At 38.9% G+C, this 20,790-nt stretch overlaps 1 protein-coding gene across 1 annotated transcript in view; it reads left to right on the top strand.

The window, feature by feature from the left end:
- COL5A2 (collagen type V alpha 2 chain) overlaps positions 1 to 20,790 on the top strand; it is a 138,493-nt gene that overhangs the window by 101,713 nt on the left and 15,990 nt on the right. Inside the window, exons 24-45 of the mRNA XM_041773656.1 lie at positions 749 to 802; positions 1,364 to 1,462; positions 2,791 to 2,844; positions 3,675 to 3,773; positions 3,879 to 3,932; positions 4,059 to 4,112; positions 5,672 to 5,725; positions 6,463 to 6,516; positions 9,622 to 9,666; positions 9,983 to 10,081; positions 11,121 to 11,228; positions 11,605 to 11,658; positions 14,069 to 14,122; positions 14,341 to 14,394; positions 14,829 to 14,882; positions 15,300 to 15,407; positions 15,526 to 15,579; positions 16,107 to 16,160; positions 16,828 to 16,989; positions 17,618 to 17,725; positions 18,858 to 18,965; positions 20,340 to 20,393. Of these exons, the coding sequence (XP_041629590.1) occupies positions 749 to 802; positions 1,364 to 1,462; positions 2,791 to 2,844; positions 3,675 to 3,773; positions 3,879 to 3,932; positions 4,059 to 4,112; positions 5,672 to 5,725; positions 6,463 to 6,516; positions 9,622 to 9,666; positions 9,983 to 10,081; positions 11,121 to 11,228; positions 11,605 to 11,658; positions 14,069 to 14,122; positions 14,341 to 14,394; positions 14,829 to 14,882; positions 15,300 to 15,407; positions 15,526 to 15,579; positions 16,107 to 16,160; positions 16,828 to 16,989; positions 17,618 to 17,725; positions 18,858 to 18,965; positions 20,340 to 20,393 (1,638 nt within the window). The remainder of the gene's footprint in view (positions 1 to 748; positions 803 to 1,363; positions 1,463 to 2,790; positions 2,845 to 3,674; positions 3,774 to 3,878; positions 3,933 to 4,058; positions 4,113 to 5,671; positions 5,726 to 6,462; positions 6,517 to 9,621; positions 9,667 to 9,982; positions 10,082 to 11,120; positions 11,229 to 11,604; positions 11,659 to 14,068; positions 14,123 to 14,340; positions 14,395 to 14,828; positions 14,883 to 15,299; positions 15,408 to 15,525; positions 15,580 to 16,106; positions 16,161 to 16,827; positions 16,990 to 17,617; positions 17,726 to 18,857; positions 18,966 to 20,339; positions 20,394 to 20,790) is intronic.

Below are 20,790 nucleotides of genomic sequence, written 5' to 3'. Positions count from 1 at the left end.
TGGGGGCTAGTAATAATAGTTTACTGCAGTGGGGAGGTACACAATAAACAAGTGAATGGGCAAACAAAAATATAATTATGCATTTCAATGAATGCTGTATATACACGTAGGAAATAACAGGGTGATGTGTATAGAGAGAATAACAGTATATGATGGTAGTGTGACATTAGGTGGTTAGCAAATAGGATTCTTTGGGAAGATGGCATCCTAGCTGACACCTGAAGGTGAGGGTGAGCAAGAGAACTTGGAGAAAGAACATTGTCAGCAGAGGAAACAGGAAATGCAAAGCCAGGAGGCCAGGAGGGTCGGTGACTTTAGAGATCAGAAGAGGTCGCCATAATGAAACAACAGTATCACCGTACATTTGTAGAAACTTTCAGAGGAAGCACAGAGCTTCACGTGGGAGACAAAACAAATACGTGTCATTGACATTTTGATGGTGGTGGATGGTGCCATTCCTTTGCTGCTCATATCAGATTTTCTCTATATTTAATTTTACAATGAATTGTTAGTATAGTTCTTAATTTGAATAATTTTTGGCTCAGTACTTATATGTTTTCCAAAATTTAACATTTCTTTCCATATAGTTAGGTTTTTTTTTTTTTCTTCCCCTGCTTACCTATCTATTGCCATGTTGGCTTGATCACACCTCTTAAAACCATATAATACTAAAAGTAAAAATTACCCACTCATGATACATTTCAAGAGCATCGACAACAATTAAGAATCACATTTTGGTCATTTGTAGGGTGCTCCTGGCAATCGTGGTTTTCCAGGCTCTGATGGCTTACCGGGACCGAAGGTGAGGTCATCCTATCAAATGTTGACGCTCACGTGGGTGGTGCTCCAAAAGATGCCACTGTCCGGAATGGTGCTCTAGCTTTGGTCCACGTGGGTCCAGATCTGAAGAGTGACATGGAGGTTGAGCCTAATGTCAAATCCCTCTTGTGCCGTTTCTATTCTATAGAGGGATGGGGGACATATAATGGTTGGAAGTAGGGAGAAGTTTGTTTTCGGACTTTTTAGGGACACTGCTGAGAAGAAAAGGTCATACATCTTTCCTTTGGTATATATACTTTTTCCTTTATCCAGAATTTAGACTTTAACATTTTGGTATTTTTTTCCCCAAATCTAGATTAGATAATTTTCATTGGCTAATGATGAAAAACCACTATCCTATAAGAAATACAAATTAGAAGAGACTATGTTGTGACATTTTTTGTGACTTTGTAACTACTTGACAAAGTGTCTGTATGGTATACCAGTACTTTGATTTGTACAACATACATTTCATATTTATTGCTTTTATTTTCCTGCACCATTTCTTTTTTAACCTGACACATTCTGCTTTGCATTGGAACAGGGGGCTCAAGGAGAGAGGGGTCCTGTAGGTTCTTCAGGACCTAAAGGAAGTCAGGGGGATCCAGGACGGCCAGGCGAACCTGGGCTTCCAGGTGCTCGGGTAAGAACACAGCAGTTTGCTACATCAAGCCAGAACTGCTCCTGAGAATTCAGTGAAAGGACGTTTTGACTTAGCGAGTCTTGACAAGTTGGAGCATTTCTTTGGTTTTACAATTTTTTTTTTTTTAGATTTTATTTATTTATTCATGAGAGACACAAAGAGAGAGAGGCAGAGACACAGGCAGAGGGAGAAGCAGGCTCCATGCAGGGAGCCTGATGTGGGACTCCATCCTGGGACCCTGGGGTCACGCCCTGGGCCCAAGGCAGGCACCAAACTGCTGAGCCACCCAGGGTTCCCCTGGTTTTACAATTTTGACCTGATTGACTTTTTAAAATACTGGTTTGCTATTTTATCATGTATAGAAAATATAGTAATTTCTAAGCTCCCTTTCTCAAAGGAGTACATATTAATGGTTTTGCCACTTGACATGAAAGAAAATCGTCTTTGTCAATATTTATTTTTTCCTTTACTTGCTAACAACTAATTTCCTTGGCTTTTAGCCAAAGAGAATTCGTGATAAATTTCATTTTGACCAAATGTCATTTGAAAATTCATTTGGACTATGGAATCACTCTTATATTCGGTTGTCAACAGTGCTCCTTGAAGAGAAAGGAATTCGTACAATAAATTGTTGGATGGAAACATGCATTTGACTACGTGATCTTGAACCCAGCGTTCACTATATGAGTAGAAGTGTATTATAGCTTTCTCCTTCTATGTGGCAAACTAGCATTTTCTTAGGAAATGGCCAGGCCAGCTGAAGGGGCAATCAGCATTGCTTAGAGGAAGAATGACCCCCCCTCCCCCCCGACTGTAGCTCACATCTGGACTGGGAGGACCACGAATACTAAAAACCTGTGGGCAGCATAGCTGTGGGTGCTGTGAGTTTGGAGTAACATGCACCTGCCTGTTGGCCAGGACCAGTATGCTGTGCTCACGATGCTGTTACAATTCTGCTCACATGGGAGTTCCAAGGCAGAGTGGCCCGTGTGCCCACCATGTAGACTTACTTGCTCACATGTGACCTGTCCCTTGTGGGGGGAGAGGATGCCCTCGGAGGCTGTGCTGTGGGCCCCCACCCCGGCCCGTGGAAAGCCCACATAGTGCGGCCTGTTGGCACGCTGTGTCTTCTGCCCTGGTCCTTCCAAAGCCAGGAGGGGCGAGGGCCCCAAGGGGCCTGTAGGCCTGTCTGGAGGAGCCTAAGGCCACTGGGAGTGGGCATTGCAAAGTGGAACGGGGTCCTTTTAACGCGGTGCTGTTTTTATTCTCTAGAATCTTTACTTCAGTTTCAAGTCAGCAACAAAATGACGGTTGCTTTTAATTTTCAGGGTCTGACAGGAAATCCTGGTGTTCAAGGTCCTGAAGGAAAACTTGGGCCTTTGGTAAGTAATGTAAACAACTCTCCTTGGGGCACCCAGTTGGTGATGCATCCAATGCTTGATCTCAGCTCTGGTCTTGATCTCAGGCTCCTGAGTGGAGCCCCATGTGAAGCCTACTTAAATAAATAAGCAAATAAAGTCCACAACCATTAATAGTTCTCAATAGACCTACAACTTAAATGATAAGATGTTTATTTGAGGTTAATGCTTTTAATCGGCTGGATGCTGATCTTATTTACATGTTTAAAATGCTGAAGTAAATTTATAGGATCTTCATATTTTAAATTCACCCATTGATCAAATTTAATTGATACAATATCTGAGATTAAAATTGTTTCTCTGACATCAGTGGAAAAAGTTGAAATTATGTATTCTTCCAGGACTGGTCAAATTTGTCTATTAGAAACATTCTCATTTCTTGATGTCCTCGCAGTTGTATAGGTTTAAGAGAGGTAGGTACAACTTTTGACAGCTCATGTATTCTGGGCCTTTTCTTTACACCAAAAATGTGAAATAGAAGTATCAAATTTTCGTTACCACAATCTAGAGTAAATTAAAGAAGAAAGAAAATTTTCCCTATGAATATGAGAGAGTAAGGGTTGTGAGGATGAGGTTTATATGTAGACAATAAGTTAAATCTCTGTTCTAAATACTCAAACTACTTCAGCAATTTTTTTACCTCAGCTGTTCTGATTCACTAAGAAAAAGGTGAAGGATAATTTAAAGCTTACATAACTTTTATAAGTAAGCGAAGAAAGGCAGGTGCCAATTTGGTGATACGATATTTAGAGAGAATTTACATAAAACATACACTGCTTCTGTCTATTTTGTAGGGTGCTCCGGGGGAGGATGGCCGGCCAGGCCCTCCAGGCTCCATAGGAATCAGAGGGCAGCCGGGAAGCATGGGTCTTCCAGGCCCCAAAGGTAGCAGTGTGAGTACAGTGTGTAATATGTTTGCTCTCTCATCATAATCCTCACTTGCAGCGGCATGATTGGAGCAAATTGAATTTTAAAATAGTTTTCTGTTTTTTCTGTAGGGTGACCCTGGAAAACCTGGAGAGGCAGGAAATGCTGGTGTTCCTGGGCAGAGGGTAACTATACATTTCTTCTAAAGGGGGGAAATAGATATAAATATGGATATATGTACACACACGTGCATATCGATCATCCAGCTGTCTCATGGCCTCACCTCACATATTATCTCTGTGTGATATTAGGGAGCGCCTGGAAAAGATGGTGAAGTCGGTCCTTCTGGTCCTGTGGGCCCCCCGGTATGTGGTCTTTCAACCAGAGTATATTCACATTGCATTTTTCACTGACGTTTGCTTAAGACTATTTATAAATAAGTATCAGGGGATATAAATAAGAAAATGCAGGATTGAAGAATTTCAGTTACAGTCTTTTCTTTTGATTCATGTGCTGGCACCTCCTTTTTAAATGGAGTGATTGGACTTTTCATTTTAAGCTTCTTTAAAATGTTGATGGCAAAAGCTGCCTCGTCATCTTTGCATGACACAGTTGAAGAATATATCAGCTGAGGAAACTCATGTGTGACAAATATTTTGTACTCTTTATTGATAATATATAAATACTGAGTTATACCTGCATTCTTCTAATGATGACTTATAGAAATTTATTTAAGCTGACTTATTTTTTTGGAGGACTGAAAAAAAGAAAGTTTTTTATCCTTTAAGGTACATTTGCATCCTAGAATTCCAAAATTAAATATCAGAAATATTTTGGCATAGTTATTTGTTTGCAATGGGGCAATTTAAATCTTTCTAAAATGTTAGATTTGCTTCCTTCAGTTGTTCTAGTGTTGAAAGCTTGATTAATATTTTTTATGACACAGAGAAATAAATTGGAATAGAGATACACGTTTCCCTCACTACCCGAAAGTAGAGCATTCCTCTGAAGATGTTTATAAGCTGAAATGGCATAAAACAAAGAAGCATTTATCATTAACTTATATGGAAAAATTTCTTAAAATTCCTAAACTCCAAAAATAACCTCTTCTGGCTTTTCTGATACCTTAGGACATATCTTGCTCTTACAGATGCACAAAATAAATCCAGATAAAACACAGATGCTCACAGTTCAGCGCTCAGAGGGCTTGATGCTCAGCTGCTGAGTGTGGCTCCCGAGGAAAGAGCTTGTGGGGGCCGCTCTCACTGCTAGGGGTGCACGCTGCCTCTATGGGGGCTTAGTGCGAAGCAAATGCTAAACGCTGTTTTTGCATTTTGCTTTTTTTTGTAAAATCAAAAATTATCTGCAGATTTCTTTCAGTTAGCAAAAAGCTAATATAGAGCTTTCATAAAAGTGAAATGACATAACACAAACTTTGGAAAAGCAAGGGATTACCTGTTTTAAATGATTAGATACATGAAAGTAAGGAATTTTTCCAGGTTCAACTTACCCAATTTCCCTATAATTTTATAGTTAGCTGTAGACATTTTCTTTTTAAGATTTCATTTATTTATTCATGAGAGACACAGAGAGAGGCAGAGACACAGGCAGAGGGAGAAGCAGGCTCCATGCAGGGAGCCTGATGTGGGACTCGATCCTGGGACCCGGGGTCACGTCCTGAGCTGAAGGAGGCGCTAAACTGCTGAGCCAACCCAGGGATCCTGTAGACATTTTTTAGATCAAAAAATAAACATGTCATCAGTATCTTTGCCAGCTTTAGAAGAATGCGGTCTGTTATCTGACTAAAGTGAAAACTATGTGATTAGGAAAAAGGCGACTATCAGTTCTTCTAGTAGGTCACATAAACAAGAAGCAAGTGTAAAGATCAGGCTTTACTCATGATTTTCTTTCCTTCATGACTTAGGGTCTCGCTGGGGAGAGAGGAGAGCAGGGACCTCCAGGGCCCACTGGCTTTCAGGTATGCACAAATTCACTTTTCTGTTTTTTCCACTGTTAATTAAGCTGCTTTTTTAAAATATGAAAAGATATGGTCAGATGATGTGAAATTCCACAATTTTGAAAAAAGTCCCTCTTTTAGTAAATGGATAAAATGGATAAAACCCAACATTTTTTTTCAAAGAGAAGAAATAGACGTCCCTTGAAAAACTGATCAAAATCCAAAATTTTAACAAATTAAAAATTATAGAGTGTTCTTGATAAGTCTTACTGGACTATATTAAAATTTATCTAGTTTTAAGGAAGGAAAAATGTCTTAAAATTATTGTTAAACAAATTTCATGATTTACCTAAATATATTGTATGGGAAATTATTTAATAACGGATAATCATACTTTGGTGAAAAAAGTTTTCAGGAGTGACTTTCAGCACTATACTAGCAACCTAAAATACTGCTTTCAGCCCCACAGAACTTGACAAATGTTAAGGATCTCCTGTTGGATTCTTATCTTGTTTTTTTTTTGTTTGTTTGTTTTTTTAACTAAGTGGTGTGCGAATGAAGGTCTGATCCTATCCAGGGGCCAGCTGCTGCGTTAGGGTAGAAGATAGTCTCCTTACTCTGCTTTGCTTGTGTTTAAACAATCTTTTGCCTGACAGTAGAGTCACGGAGGCTCTGTGGGTTATAAAAGGTGAACTGCTGACACTTGTGGCCTGTTAAACTTTGAAAACTCACAGTTTTATTTTCTTTCTTTCCCGTAGGGGCTTCCTGGTCCTCCAGGGCCCCCTGGGGAAGGGGGAAAGCCAGGTGACCAGGTAAGTCTTAAAACAGTAATAAGAGCAATACTAAAAGGTGGCGGTGCGCGGTATCACTTAGGATATGTGAGGCTCTGTTCTGGTTTGCTTTATACATGTTGTCTCTTGGAATCCCCAGAACAGCCCTACGTCTCTAGGTACTAGCGTCATGCCTGTCCTTTAGATGAGGAAAATGAGCCCACGGATGTTTTGTGACTTTCCCAGTCACTCGGAAGCTGGTATAATTTGAATTCTGGTAATCTGCTTCCCAAGACTGGGTTCTTACCCACTGAACATGTATCTTATCAACTACAGAGTTTGGCGGGAGGCTTTATATGGTTATAACAGATACTATTTTATTTCTATTATTTTACCAGGACATCAGTTAATTTAGTTTATTTTTCTATGGGTGATCTGTTCATTCATTTAACCATTCAACAAATATTTGCTGAGCACTCTGTGCATAGTGGTGTTAAGCCCTGGCTCTAACCTGGCTCTAAACAATTGAACAAAATGGACATGAACGTAGCCCTTCTATTACACCATAGTAGGAGATGTGGGGTTTCTGGGGAGACACTGTGTGTGGGGAAACATAGAAGATTCACCTAACTCAGATTTGGGGATTTACAGCAAGTTTCCCAGACAAAGTAATATCTTTTACGAGTTAAGAGGGCAGGAGGGAAGGTAATAAAATACTCCAGGAAATTGTAACAGCAGGTGCAAAGGTCTTGCTGATCAGATTAAGACTCTGAGAAAACTAGTAAGTCAGGAATGCAGAGTAAACGCAGAGGTGGAGATGAGGCTGGAGGATCAGTCAGGAGCCAGATTACGGAAAGTCTGAATGTGAATGTAATTGGTTCTGATTCTTCTAACAGGAGATGATGAAGGGCTCTCAAGCAGGGAGTATTGCTTTTAGGGGTTGGACTTTCAGGAAGACCACACCACAGGGAGGGGGATAAGGAGGGGTACATTTCAGGGGATAAGACTGGAGGCCTGCTTGATACAGCTTTTGTTTTGTTTTGTTTCTTTTTTTTTTTTTTTAGTAAAAAGCAGAGTTTGAGGAACTGAAGAACTAAGGAACTGAGTTTATTTGAGGAACAAAGGAACTTTTTTCCCCCTCTTTATACTTTGTGTTTATCATTTTATTAATTTTAAATAAAGTATAAAATAAAATGATAAACACAAATATAGGTTAATGGCAATTCAGTACATTTAGTTCGATAAGATTTTAAAAATTACGTATTCACAAGTACACAGATCCTTTACCAACATTGAACATTTTAGTCTGTGTAGTCAAAGTCTTCTGGAATTCCAAAATTTTTATCAATTTTATTTTCTTCAAACCCAAATTTTCTTTTGGCCCAAGATCTTACTGCAAATATATTATCAGTCCATCTGTTAGCAGCTTCTTTGGCCACTTTATTTGCTTGACGTAACTCTTCCACAACTTGTGGGTCACACTCTTTATATTTTTTACTTCTGCCTTTAGCTGTTCCCTTTGGTCTCAAAGTGAAGAAAGCTCTTTTGCTAGCATGGTTGGCTCTTCCGTTTCGTGACATAAGAGGCAGATCACTAAGTCAACAGAAGCAGTGGTGTTCTAGTGGGACTGCTAGCAGCTTGTATGGTGCTACGTGAGGAGGAAAAGCTGGCCTCGTTTTGGAGGATGTGAAGTCACTGTCCAAGGACAGCACGTGCTTCTTCACGCTTCCCTTCCCCCGGCATCATCCTGGGTTGGGGTTGGAGGATGGACACTGATCCCTCTAGTTAAGACATATCCGTGTGAGCTCTTGTATCACACAAAGGAGAATTTCTCATGGAGGATTACAGTGGAATCAGACCTATTGAGTATATTGAGGTTAACATTTGTGATTTTGCAAACGTAGACAGTAGTGGTTATAATCTGTTATCCAAACTATCAGAAATATGTTACTTTGTCAAAAAATATACTCTGTTCAAAATATTTTAGGGTGTTAATCATGTAAATCAAGACACTATGAATAATGCACTATCTGCCACAAAATTGTAAGCTCTACTGTATTTCATAATTGCCAGATGTACCATTACTTACGAATCCTACAATACACCACATAATGCCGACTAAGCTACCTCAGTGTATTCTTATGAGATAAAATATTATGGAAAGAACGCTCGGATTTGTTTATACTTAGGTTTTCTTTTAAGCCACATATGACCCACTAGCATACATAAAAAGGAAAATGAAAAATAAATAATTTGATTAAATTATTCTTAAAACCTCACATTCAGGACCAACCCCACTTCTACCTTAGTTTTCATCCCAGTCTTTGATGACACAACAGCTTTCTTTGTCATTGGTTATTATTTTTAACTGAAGAGAGAGGTTTTGAACTTTTTGACAAACTTTCCTTTAGTAAGAGCAAACTGAAACTTTTCTAAGAGTCACGACTGCACTAGTTTGAACCCATAATTCCCAGCAGAGTACATGGTCCACAGTATATAGTCAAGAAATATTTACTAAGTTGAATTGAACTGGTTCTGTTTAAAAGATCAGCTCCTGGGGCGCCTGGAGGGCTCAGTTGGTTAAGTGTCTGCCTTTGGCTCAGGTCATGGTCCCCTGCATCCTGGGTAGAGACCTGCTCAGGCCCCTGCTCAGTGAGGAGTCTGCTCCTCCCCCCCCCCCCCCCCCCGCCTCCCCCGCCCCCCCCCACTCATGCTGTCTCTCCCTTGCTGTGCTTTCTCTCTCAAATAAATAAGATCTTAAAAATAAAATATCAGTTCTTTATTGCCTTTTCAGTTTCCTCTGTTAAAATTTTTTTCATTAGGAAATAAAATTACTATATGTGTTGTTGTCTGTAAAAAAAACCAGTGCACTACATTTGTGAAATAATATTTTGCTTGTTTTCATTGCCCAAAATCAAACATTCAGGTGTAATAAACATTTTTTTTCTGGAAAAATATTTCCATCCAATGTATGGGATATCCCCTCATTTATAAAAGTATGCATATTTTTCTTCAATGTTATGGGTTTATTCAAACTTCTAGTAGTACATTAAAAGAAATTCGGTATGTGATATGGGAAGATTTCTAATAAATACCTAATATTTAGCTCAAAGCATTTCTTAGAATTTTTAAAATTATATCTTATAGGGAGTTCCTGGAGATCCTGGAGCAGTTGGCCCATTAGGACCTAGAGTGAGTATTTTCTCCTTTGTCATTCACTTTGTTTCCATTGCCTTCCGTTGAAATAAAACCTCTTTTATCATAAACTGGGCTTTATTTTAAGAATTAAAATTTTTTCACTTGATGAAAATCAATCTTATGTTTTGTGCTGTGCAACTAGCATATCATTCCTTGAAGTTCATATCACTAAACTAGAAAATCAAGCCTCAATAGTTGCTCCTTTCTCAGGTTTTCTCCAGTGGAAGCAGTTTTCCAGATTTTCAGAAACAGTTTTAACCCACTTTCAAATCAGTCTCTAAGATTGTTTGCCATCCTGATGTTGCTCTAGGGAGAACGCGGAAACCCGGGGGAGAGAGGAGAACCAGGAATAACCGGACTCCCCGGGGAGAAGGGAATGGCTGGAGGCCACGGCCCTGACGGCCCAAAAGTAAGTGTGGCAGCGAGCTCAGCTCCGCACTAGATAGTTACAGCCAGATAAACGCAGGACGCAACGAGGATGTATTTCTCTTGTTGTTGCAAGATAACTCAATTATTTTCTTCTTCAACAAATTTTCAGTAAGCATCTACGAGGCTTTTTCCTGGCACTAAAGAGTCAGCTGAAAAGAAGTCTCTTTTCTGTGATGGAATTTATGGTTTAGTGTACATGGTGATACGTTCTCCTATAGAAACCCATTCCTAATATTTATTTATATGACTTTTACTAGTGACTTCCATTAATAAGCAGAGGCAATAAACAGAAAATTGTATAATTCTGTTATTAAGCAGAGGCAATACATAGAAAACCGTGTAATTTATTAAGAGATAGTCCTAATTATATGCTCCCCTTTTTTTGGTCTCCGGTTCCACAGTTCTGCTTACTAACCATAAAGTATGTCATTTTTGAAATCTGAAAGTAAAATACATCATAAGGCAAAAATCAGTACCATTTCCTTTGGGTGCCATTTAAAATTGATAGAAAATAAAGAGGCCAACTTCAATATAAACAATTAAAGTAGAATTTTTCATGATCATGTGGCATTAGATCCCTTATCATCTTCAAGGCCCAGAGTGATTACATAGGATCTGTTTTAATTTAATCACTGACTTAGCCTATAAGCAAGCTTAATGTCATGGGTTCATTAGTGAGAGTGAAGTACTCTCTAAAAATAATGTCTTCTTTCTTCATTAGGATCCCCATGATGTTGTCCAAGGTAAAGAAAGGCAACTGTTATTTTATTTCAATTGATGCTCAATTTCCCCAAAGAAAAAAGTTGAAAACATAAACCAACAATCAGAAAGGCAAAGTCTTTTTTTTATTTCAAAAAATGACCTCAGAGATAATTTTCATAAATGAAAAATAAATGCACTAAGTTGAACCATATGAAATTGCTGATACTCGACTATTTTTGACCTACCAGCAGAGAAATTTCATGTGGCTCAATCTTAATACTGTACTGGTGAGGTCACTTATTGTTGGTTCATTTTAGGGCAGTCCAGGACCATCTGGGACCCCTGGAGACACAGGCCCACCAGGTCTTCAAGGTATGCCAGGAGAAAGAGGAATTGCAGGAACTCCTGGCCCCAAGGGTGACAGAGTAAGTCTATATTTTGTTTTGTCTTGTCTTGTTTTATTTTAGTTCATTCATTTAGACTTTGTAAATTCCTACTGAAAGTTATTTCCTGTCTAGGCTTTTACTTCTATCATCCTAAGTCACCAGTCAATTTTCCCTCCCTCCCTCCCTCCCTCCCTCCCTCCCTCCCTTCCTCCCTCCTTCCTTTCTTCCTTCCTCTCTCTTTCTTTCACTATCTATGCTTATTAAGAAAAATACAGAGTGCCAGTCACTTTTCTAGGCTCAAGGGGATATAGCTATGCACAAGAGAGATAAGCTCCTGCCCTCATGAAGCTTCCATACAATTGAGAGAAAAGAAAAACAATTGAGTGAACAAATGGTATTTTGTGTGTTTTCCCAGGGTGGCATAGGAGAGAAGGGTGCTGAAGGAACAGCTGGAAATGATGGAGCAAGAGTAAGTGAGATCATTCCTTTTCCCAGCTAAATTAGGAATCAACATTTTCATTATTACATGAATTTGCATGAACTTTCCAAAATAAAGTTCATTGTGTTTCCATATGGCCAGGGCTTGGAAAATGATGAATTTTGAGATTTGATGTTGAACAATCATGGATACTCATTTTGCTCACGTTGAATTAAAGCAGGCCAAAAAGTAGTCATTGTTGAGGGAATGAAATAAAACACAATTTACTGTGCATATGAGAACAGTGCTTTAGGCAGGGGGGCCCCTTTATCTTTCTCCATTTTCTTTTTATTTCATATGCAATGTTTATTTTTGTTCAAGTGTTAATCTAATGAGCTGTTCTAGACCTCATCCCAGGGCAGGCAAGTAGAGTTCTGCAGAGTAGCCAAGTTGAGGTAACTGTTTCTCAATATGCTGGATTTATGGGTGAGAAAATGACTGCACAATGAATCATTATTAATGCTTTCATCAATAAGGAGGATGAAGAAGTGAAATGCAAAGGACAGTTCACCCCAGGGCATTGACCTTTAACAAGCTTTCCATCCTCAGAAGTAGAATTCATTTGCATTTGTAAGGACAGATTGAATATAGTATTTTAGACATGAATGAAATTATTCTGTCATGTAAGAGGGGATAGATATAGTTGCTCATTTAGCATTTCCTGGAATAATTCCTGATATTTGATGAATAATTTCTGTTTCAGTATGCCATGGTTTGCTGTTAATTGTCATGCTGTGCCCTGGCAAGAGTACTTGTACTATAAAAAAGCTCACATGGAACCATGGTTAACACATGGATTCTGCACAGTGAGCCATTGTTAACCCATTGATTGTATTAGCTTTTGATAAGGAAAATAAAGTAAAATACAGAAAAGTTTTTAGTTTTTAGTGGTAATTATCCCTTTTTTCTTTTTTTCTTTTTCTGAAAGTCTCCTTAAGGGTGAGCAAATTATGAACATGGGATGTTTCTTGCCTTTGGATTGACTCTAATATTTGATTTCGTATTTCAAAAAAGGTCTAAGTTAATCTGGCCTATTGTTTGTATCTTATGTCAGAGATGGCCTGTGGTGCATAGTGAAGCAGTGCAGTGCTGGTTGAAGGAGTGTTGCATTAACAGTTTATTTTAAGATGAAATCTGAAATAGGTAGCTATTGTTCTATGAACTGACTTTGCAAGTGCAGTGGAAGAGAAACAGGACGTAAACAAGGACTGCTTTGTTTTCAGTCAGGACAATACATTGCTTTAGGGAGGAAGCAGAGCAGACCATTTGTTGTAAACTCATACTAAAGGGAAAAAAATGAATGATGTGTTTTCTCTGTAAGAAAAAAAAATGGGAGAATTTAATCAAGTGATCTTTATATATAATCCAGTTCTTTGAGGAAATATATTAGGTAAATTATTGAAAGAATATTGTTCCGTTATAGATCTAGAGAGTATAAGATCACAGTTTTCTCGTGTTCTTAGAAGAATATAAATTTAAGAAGTCATTTTTATTCCTTAAATGCCTTCCATAATACATACAAAGTTAAATTACAAAAGAATATATGTGGGCCGCATATGAAGAGGCAATGCACATATAATAGAAAGAAAACTCATTCTGGAAAAGACTCTAATATAGTCCAGTTTAAATTTTTTTCTTAAGATTTTATTTATTTATTCATGAGAGACACAGAGAGAGAGAGAGAGGCAGAGACACGGGCAGAGGGAGAAGCAGGCTCCATGCAAGGAGCCCGATGCAGGACCTGATCCCAGGGCCCCGGGATCACGCCCTGAGCCAAAGGCAGACGCTCCACCACTGAGCCACCAGGTGTCCGTAATATAATCCAGTTTAAAGATTGTGACCACATTTCAAGAAAACCCAGTTTGAACCCTTGTGTGATAGCTCCCTAAGCTCTGAGCATAAAGAACCCCAACCACAGCGTATTTGGGTAGTTACACTCCTTGTAATCTTAGGAGAATGTAGAAAACTCAATGCTTTATCACAGTTTTACTTAAAAAAAAAAACAGTGGTATTTTGTTTATATAATTTAAGAATATGATATTCTAGACAAAAGAAGAAAAGCTTTTTTCAATCTATACTCAAATTTCAAAATTAAATAGGCCAAGAAACACAGAAACATTGTAGAAGAATAGTGTTAACTTAGAACTAATGTTTTGAAGATGGTATGATGTATGGATGAGTTGAGGTGGATGAAAGAGATTAAAGCATTTTGTGGAGAGAATCCAGGAAATTGTTTTAAAGTAAGTAGAAAAATCTTAAGAATATACACATTATATATGTATTATAGACAACGTTTTGCAAGAGCAGCTAAGCTGTAACAAAACAGTTCCCTTGTTTGTTTAATCATGGAGCATTCCATGCATTCCCGTCTTCAGTGTGCCTGTGTTCTGTTCATTGACAGGGTCTTCCCGGCCCCTTGGGTCCTCCAGGTCCTGCAGGTCCCACTGGAGAAAAGGTAGTATCATAAATTTCCTATTTTGTGGGCTCAGGATCAGGAAGTCTGTATGATAGCTCTTCCACATAGTGTTCTCTGTTTCATAAAGTGTGGTGGTTGGGCCAGGTCATCTCAGAGCTCTCTCCCCTGTCTGCCCTGCTCTTCGTGCTCAGGGTCCTCCAGTTGCGTTATATTCTGCTCCCGCTTTGGACAATAACCATCTAACATCTGCTTTCTAGGGTGAACCTGGCCCTCGAGGTTTAGTTGGCCCTCCTGGCTCCCGTGGCAATCCCGTAAGTGGCAATATTTTGATGTGTTCTAGAAGGGGAGTGAGCAGTAAAACAGTGCATTATTTTGTCTTGCTATTTATATAAAACCACGCCTGTTGCTTCAGGCTATTTATAACTTCTTAGTTTTCAGCATTTACTTCTCTCATTAAACTCAAAAACTTACCAGTCTGTTATTTCTATGCAACCTATTAAATCTAGGTAAGTAGCTCTTTACTTAATAATTAAGAAACCTTTCAGAGACTTCAGACCTTGGAAATTTTGTTCTATGGCCCTTATCTCTATATCAGCCTAAAAGTCTTCCTTAAGAAATACATCTAATCCATCTATATATACATTTAAAGACACCACAAATCTAAATGTAATATAATGGTATTTTTAAATACTGTTTCTATTTAGAGTAAAGTGTGAAAGCCACAGTAATCTTTGTGTTCTCCTAGGGTTCTCGTGGTGAAAATGGCCCAACTGGGGCTGTTGGTTTTGCTGGACCTCAGGTATAATTTTCAAGTATCTCTAATTTACAGCGAACACTCTTCTTGTTATAGCAATAAATTTACTTGATTATCATTGTCATATGTATTGAAGGTACAACATCAGAGATGCTGGAAAGTTTCCAGTTTTCTAGGCAATATTCTCATTTTTAATAAATTCTTTCATGACTGCCACTAAAATGGATGAGTTTGCACTATTTCAAATTTTATACTTATTTGTTATAAAAATGGGATGGGATGACTTATTTGTTCAGATGGTCTTCAAAGATCTCATTAGGGAATTTTTTTCTTCTGAGCTTCATGTTGATTACAAAGCACCATTTAAAAATGTTCGGTTAAATGATATGTTAGTAATAATTACTGTGAAGTAACTGGTCTATAAGTGTTATAATGAATAGCTTATTTATACAATTGATACAGGGTCCCGATGGGCAGCCTGGAGTGAAAGGTGAGCCCGGCGAGCCAGGGCAGAAGGGAGATGCTGGCTCTCCTGGACCACAAGGTCTAGCAGGGTCCCCAGGACCTCATGTAAGTGAAAAGAAAAACAAAACCAATAACTTGAGTCATGTGCCCAATGTTTAGACTTTGTGTTTAGCCCATCTTGTTTTACTGTAAGTGATTTTTTTGTTCATTTCTTTCTATGTAGGGTCCTAATGGTGTTCCTGGACTCAAAGGTGGCCGAGGAACTCAGGGTCCACCTGTAAGTTGGTTTGAAGTTCTGGGAATTACGTGCAGCTAGTCACAGACCTCTAGCACCTTGTGGCCATTTTAAAGTTAATCTGAAGCTGTAACAAATTTTTATTTGTATAAGTAAACTGCAGTGGAAAGGGCACTTAAGTGGGAAGATCTGGGTTGCAATTAGTTTATGATCTTGGAGACCCAGCTGCCTCACATATAACAAAAAGAATATATTACCCGCGGAAGAGGTAATGGATACTGGGAACAGCTCAACAGAACTCATGTTATGCAGTTTAATGTGATGCTAGCACTAGCCCTGAGTATCCTGGTAGACGTGCAAGATAAATGGAAAGTAGAAAGAGAAAACTAGCATCCTTCCTATCAGTTAATTCAGATCCATTCTAAAAACGTAGGATACAAGAAAAAATATATTGTTTACAACAATGAAGGGGATCTAAAGCCTAATATCCCTGTGAAAAAAATAGATCCCCAAAAGTGTATATAATTAATAGTTATTTTAAAATTGCTTATATGATATTATATTTCTAGGGTGCAACAGGGTTTCCTGGTTCTGCCGGCAGAGTTGGACCTCCAGGCCCTCCTGTAAGTCAATTCAGTAACTCAAATCATTGGTAATAATCGCACACACACACATGAGAATACACAAAAACACACGTATATACATATTATATAGATAATATATATTTGAGTTATTGTTTATGGTTTTATTTAATCCTTAATAGTTAGTTAACCCATGTTAACGACCATTATCCTAATAATTCATACGTACTGGTATCCTGTCATAGCAAATTTGTCTTTAATCATCTAGTGTGTTTTGGAGTCACTTATTTACAAGAGCATTTGAGCCTCAGTGCTTGACTACTGTTCCATTTGGATACTAAATTCTGATGGTATTGTGTGCTAATAGCCATTTCCTTCAGTTAGGAATCATCTCTCTGAAGCTTTGTTTAATGTTATTCTTTCATGATAAGATCTGGTCAGACAGAAAAAAATGTTATATATGCATTGATGGAGCAAAGTCTTAAGAACTTTGAAAATCCAAGTTAATTTCAGTATACTTTCGATATTAACTCAAAGGCAGTTGCAGATAATTTAGATTTCTTTTCGGGAAATGAATCTGCAGCTGTGTTTTGTTTAATTTTGTTTAAATCTACCGAATGATTAACAGGAAAAATGGACCTGAGGGGCCATTGCATCAAGGGCTCTAATGTTGCTTCCACTTTGCCCTGCGGTTTCTATCTTCTACTAGGGAGCTCCGGGACCTGCGGGGCCCCTAGGGGAACCTGGGAAGGAGGGACCTCCAGGTCTTCGTGGGGACCCCGGCTCTCATGGGCGAGTGGGAGATCGAGGACCAGCTGGCCCCCCTGGTGGCCCAGGAGACAAAGGAGACCCAGGAGAAGATGGGCAACCTGTAAGTTTGGCATCTTTGTTTTCGGCCACCTCTAACAAAGATATTTACCATTAGAAATCTGTAATAGTCACTGCCACAGAGAAACTGTTTATGCATCAACCTGGCTACTCTCATAAATCCTTATGCCCTATATTTTTAAATTTATAAGTCTCTGCTCTAGGGAAAAAAAGTATACGTTTAAGTATAAAATATAATGATAACGCCTGTGGTGTTCAAAAACTAAACAAGAAAACACTCTTTGTTAAATATCCGTGCTGTATAGAGAAGTGTTTTTTAAAATACATTATTTTATTTGATATCTAAGCATGTCAAACACTAATGTGTGTTGCTAGACTACTATTTCTTTATTTTAGAAATTTCTTTGTCTTTTCAAAAAGAAGAGGAATCTTTGCCTAAATAGTTAACTCTTTTATTCCTTCAAAATTCACAGTACTCTTCCGAGTTTCTCAGAAGCCAGTGAGCCACCTTTAAACAATGTTAGGGCTCTGTGTGGAGAATAAATGTTGACTATTCATATCTTACAAAACAGAATTTTTTTCTTGTACTGAAAGACCAGTAGAGCTGGAATCTGTTCCTTGCATAAGGTTTTACCCTGGAGAATTCCTAATTAGTTTATCCTTGAAATTAGGGTCCAGATGGCCCCCCTGGTCCAGCAGGCACTACTGGACAGAGAGGAATTGTGGGCATGCCAGGGCAGCGTGGGGAGCGAGGCATGCCCGGCCTGCCAGGCCCAGCGGTGAGTGGCCACGTTGGTCAGCATTTCAAGTGATTATTGCAATATAATTTGTAAAGAGAGAATTTATCTCTTTTTTCCTTAATAAAGTCTTTCTTAGATACAAACTCTGACTATCTTAAAAACCTTTGACTTTGAATGTCAAATTCTTTTCTTAAGAACCTTGCAAAGTCTTTGAAAAAATATATTTACTTAACCCTGGGACCAGAGAAGTAGACAAATAAGGATATGGATTTGGGGTGATTCTAAATCTTTCTTCAAAGATTAAAAGTACCCACAGAGCCAGAGAAGGGGGACAATCTCCTCGTGAGCAGCTAGCCTCTTGTTAAATCAACATGTTAACAAAAGCATCCGTATTTCACAGTTCAGAGGGCAAGTCTTCATAAATCATCAAAGGGAAGGAGTAGTTGAGCCAGAGCAACATTGGAGGTGAAAGTGGGGTGAGCTATGAAGATGGACTCTGACAGCACTCTCCTTTTCCCTGGAGCGTGCTGAAGACCTCATAGTCCCCGGAGTGTGGATAAAAGTTGGACTTACTGTTAGCTTTGAAGAGATTGAATATTACTGCTGAAAGTTTACATGCTTGTGGAAGAAAAATGATGTTTTTATATGGAATGTAGACAGAGAGGTGTCCTGCTGGGACCTTGGAACTGGAAGAATGTTGGTAGAGCTCTGAACTCGCAAACCAGGAGTTAGGGGGTATCCTGTTATCAGAAGTGAGCCACAGACCCAAAAGTAACACCTCCCAATGTGACAGTGAAACCCAAGTGCCGGGATCCAGAAATAGTGAGTCGAGAGAGCGGGAGTGAATGTGGATGAGCCTGTCTTACCAATGATGCAGGTTCCAGGAGAGCAGCCAGGATTGACCATAGGGCATGGGATTGAAACCCAAAGTACACACCTGAGCTGGTGGCAGAGGGCACTTCCTGGTCCCTCTGATATGTCAGAATGAATGTGAGAAGGGAGCTTGCCTCTAGGAAGGTGCTAGGGTGACAGGAGGTTTGGGATAGTGGATAATTAATATTATAGAAGGAGGGACTGGGGTGTCATTTGAATAAACAGAGCCTTTCTGGAAACCAGCTTTCTTACATTTCTTCGGAAGTGGCTGATTGACCTACTTATACTTTTATTTCAGGGCACACCAGGAAAAGTAGGACCTACCGGCGCACCAGGAGATAAAGGTCCGCCTGGACCTGTGGGACCCCCAGGCTCAAATGGCCCCGTAGGGGAGCCTGGCCCTGAAGTGAGTGCCACAGAGAAAATTATCCGGGTGGCATGGGGACAATATTTCTTTTATTTAGAAATCAATTCAGAAATTTAGAAATTGATTGTGCATTTGCCTTGAAGTTTTTTGGTGGTGTTCTTTGCTTCCCTGGAGAGTTGTGTAAATGACGACAGAAGGAGAAGGAAGTAAGATGGGTGTCTTCGCACTGACCTTCATCTGGTCTGGAGCCAAGTATTTTAGTGGATTTAGGTTGTTACCAAATTGTTTTGAAGGTGAACAGACACAGTAATTAATCTTTTCTTGTTATTTCACTCTGTAATGGCATATTTCTCAAAATCGCCAAGTTTTGTGGTAATAGGATTAATAGAACTATTACAGCTTGTGAAAAGAGAAAAGTAAGGTGAGATCATTCTACCTAAATATCACTAGAAGGTAACATCATGCACGTCATGTTCCCTTAGGCTCATCTGAGAGGAAATCAATGCTTGAAAGGTGATTTGTGAAGTTATAGGTTGGAATCTCCTCTGTTCTGTGCTTTAATGAATAAGTCACCAGATAGTGTCACATTTTCTTGAAACCATACCTTTCAGAGCAATTTTTGATCAAATGATAAAAATATAGTCCTGAAAAAAAAATCAAAGTAATATAGGGAGAGAAGAATGTATATTCTAAAAAATGTTATTTAATATCTAAACACGATTGTTTTATTTTAAAACTTTAAGGATATTGTTTGGATAAGCTTAAGATACGAAAGGGAGGAAAACCATTTACTGGTAATACAAACAAACCACAAAATTCCAAAAATAAAATTTCAAAGGATTTGAGGTTTATCCCCCCTGTTTTAAAATAAAAAGTAGAAATGAAGAAATTTGGATTAAGTGCAGGACGCCTGCCTGAGTGCATGGGGGGCTTCCCTGGTGTGGCCCTCCCCTGGGGCTGCCTTCCTGGGCCCACCCTTGAAGAGCAGATTCAGTGTTGTTCCACACAGAGCACGGAAGGACCCAGATTCATAGCAGATTCCACGACGGTTTTAAAGTCAAGCTGCCATAGTAAATGGAAGTTCTCGATGCTTGAGTGTGGGATATGTGCATAGGGCAAGGCAATAACACCGCACTTTATAAGCACTGTATCGTAAGTGGAAAATGCAATGTCTTCAATAAAACTGTATTAAAATTGGCACTAAAACAAGTAAGAATGTGTTAATAATTTTAGAAGCAATTCCAAGCAGTAGAAAAGATGGCCCAAGACTTTCTTCTACTAGAATTTCCATAAGTGCTGATTTACACTTTATAGAACAGAGGTGGAAAACATGCTGTAATTTTTCTGGCGCTTGGAATGAGATTTTTGTTTCATTACTCTGTTAACTCATTTCTCAAATATGATTCTTTGTAGGGTCCAGCTGGTAACGATGGTACTCCGGGACGGGACGGTGCTGTTGGGGAACGTGTAAGGGCAATTTCGCTGATTAGAAATGTGCACTAATGTAAATTTGAAACCTTTGTAAGACTGAAGGGTAAAATTTGCCCTTTCTTTCATAGCTCTGGGGCAGTCCTGATTTTTCTGATAGTAGCTACCTTTTTTTAAGGTCATTATTTGGGTAAATGAAATGAGACTTGAGTACACAGCAAAGTGAGACGGCATTTCTTATTAATTGTAGGAAAGCAAATTGCTTTCATAGCTGGTGTAACATGAAGGCTTTGGATACAGAGGAAGTAGTCTAAGTGTCACACTCATTCACAAATATATGGAAGCAGAAGCATCGCTGTGTGACATCTAAATTTCTCTACTCATCTCCTAAAGTGAACGCCCCATGAGAAAATAAACCAGGTGGCTTTCTGCCTGT

The sequence above is a fragment of the Vulpes lagopus genome, chromosome 11 (assembly GCF_018345385.1).
Source record: "Vulpes lagopus strain Blue_001 chromosome 11, ASM1834538v1, whole genome shotgun sequence".
Lineage (NCBI taxonomy): Eukaryota > Metazoa > Chordata > Mammalia > Carnivora > Canidae > Vulpes > Vulpes lagopus.
The sequence above is the reverse complement of the archived record's forward strand: the minus strand, read 5'-3'. Positions and strand labels throughout refer to the sequence as shown.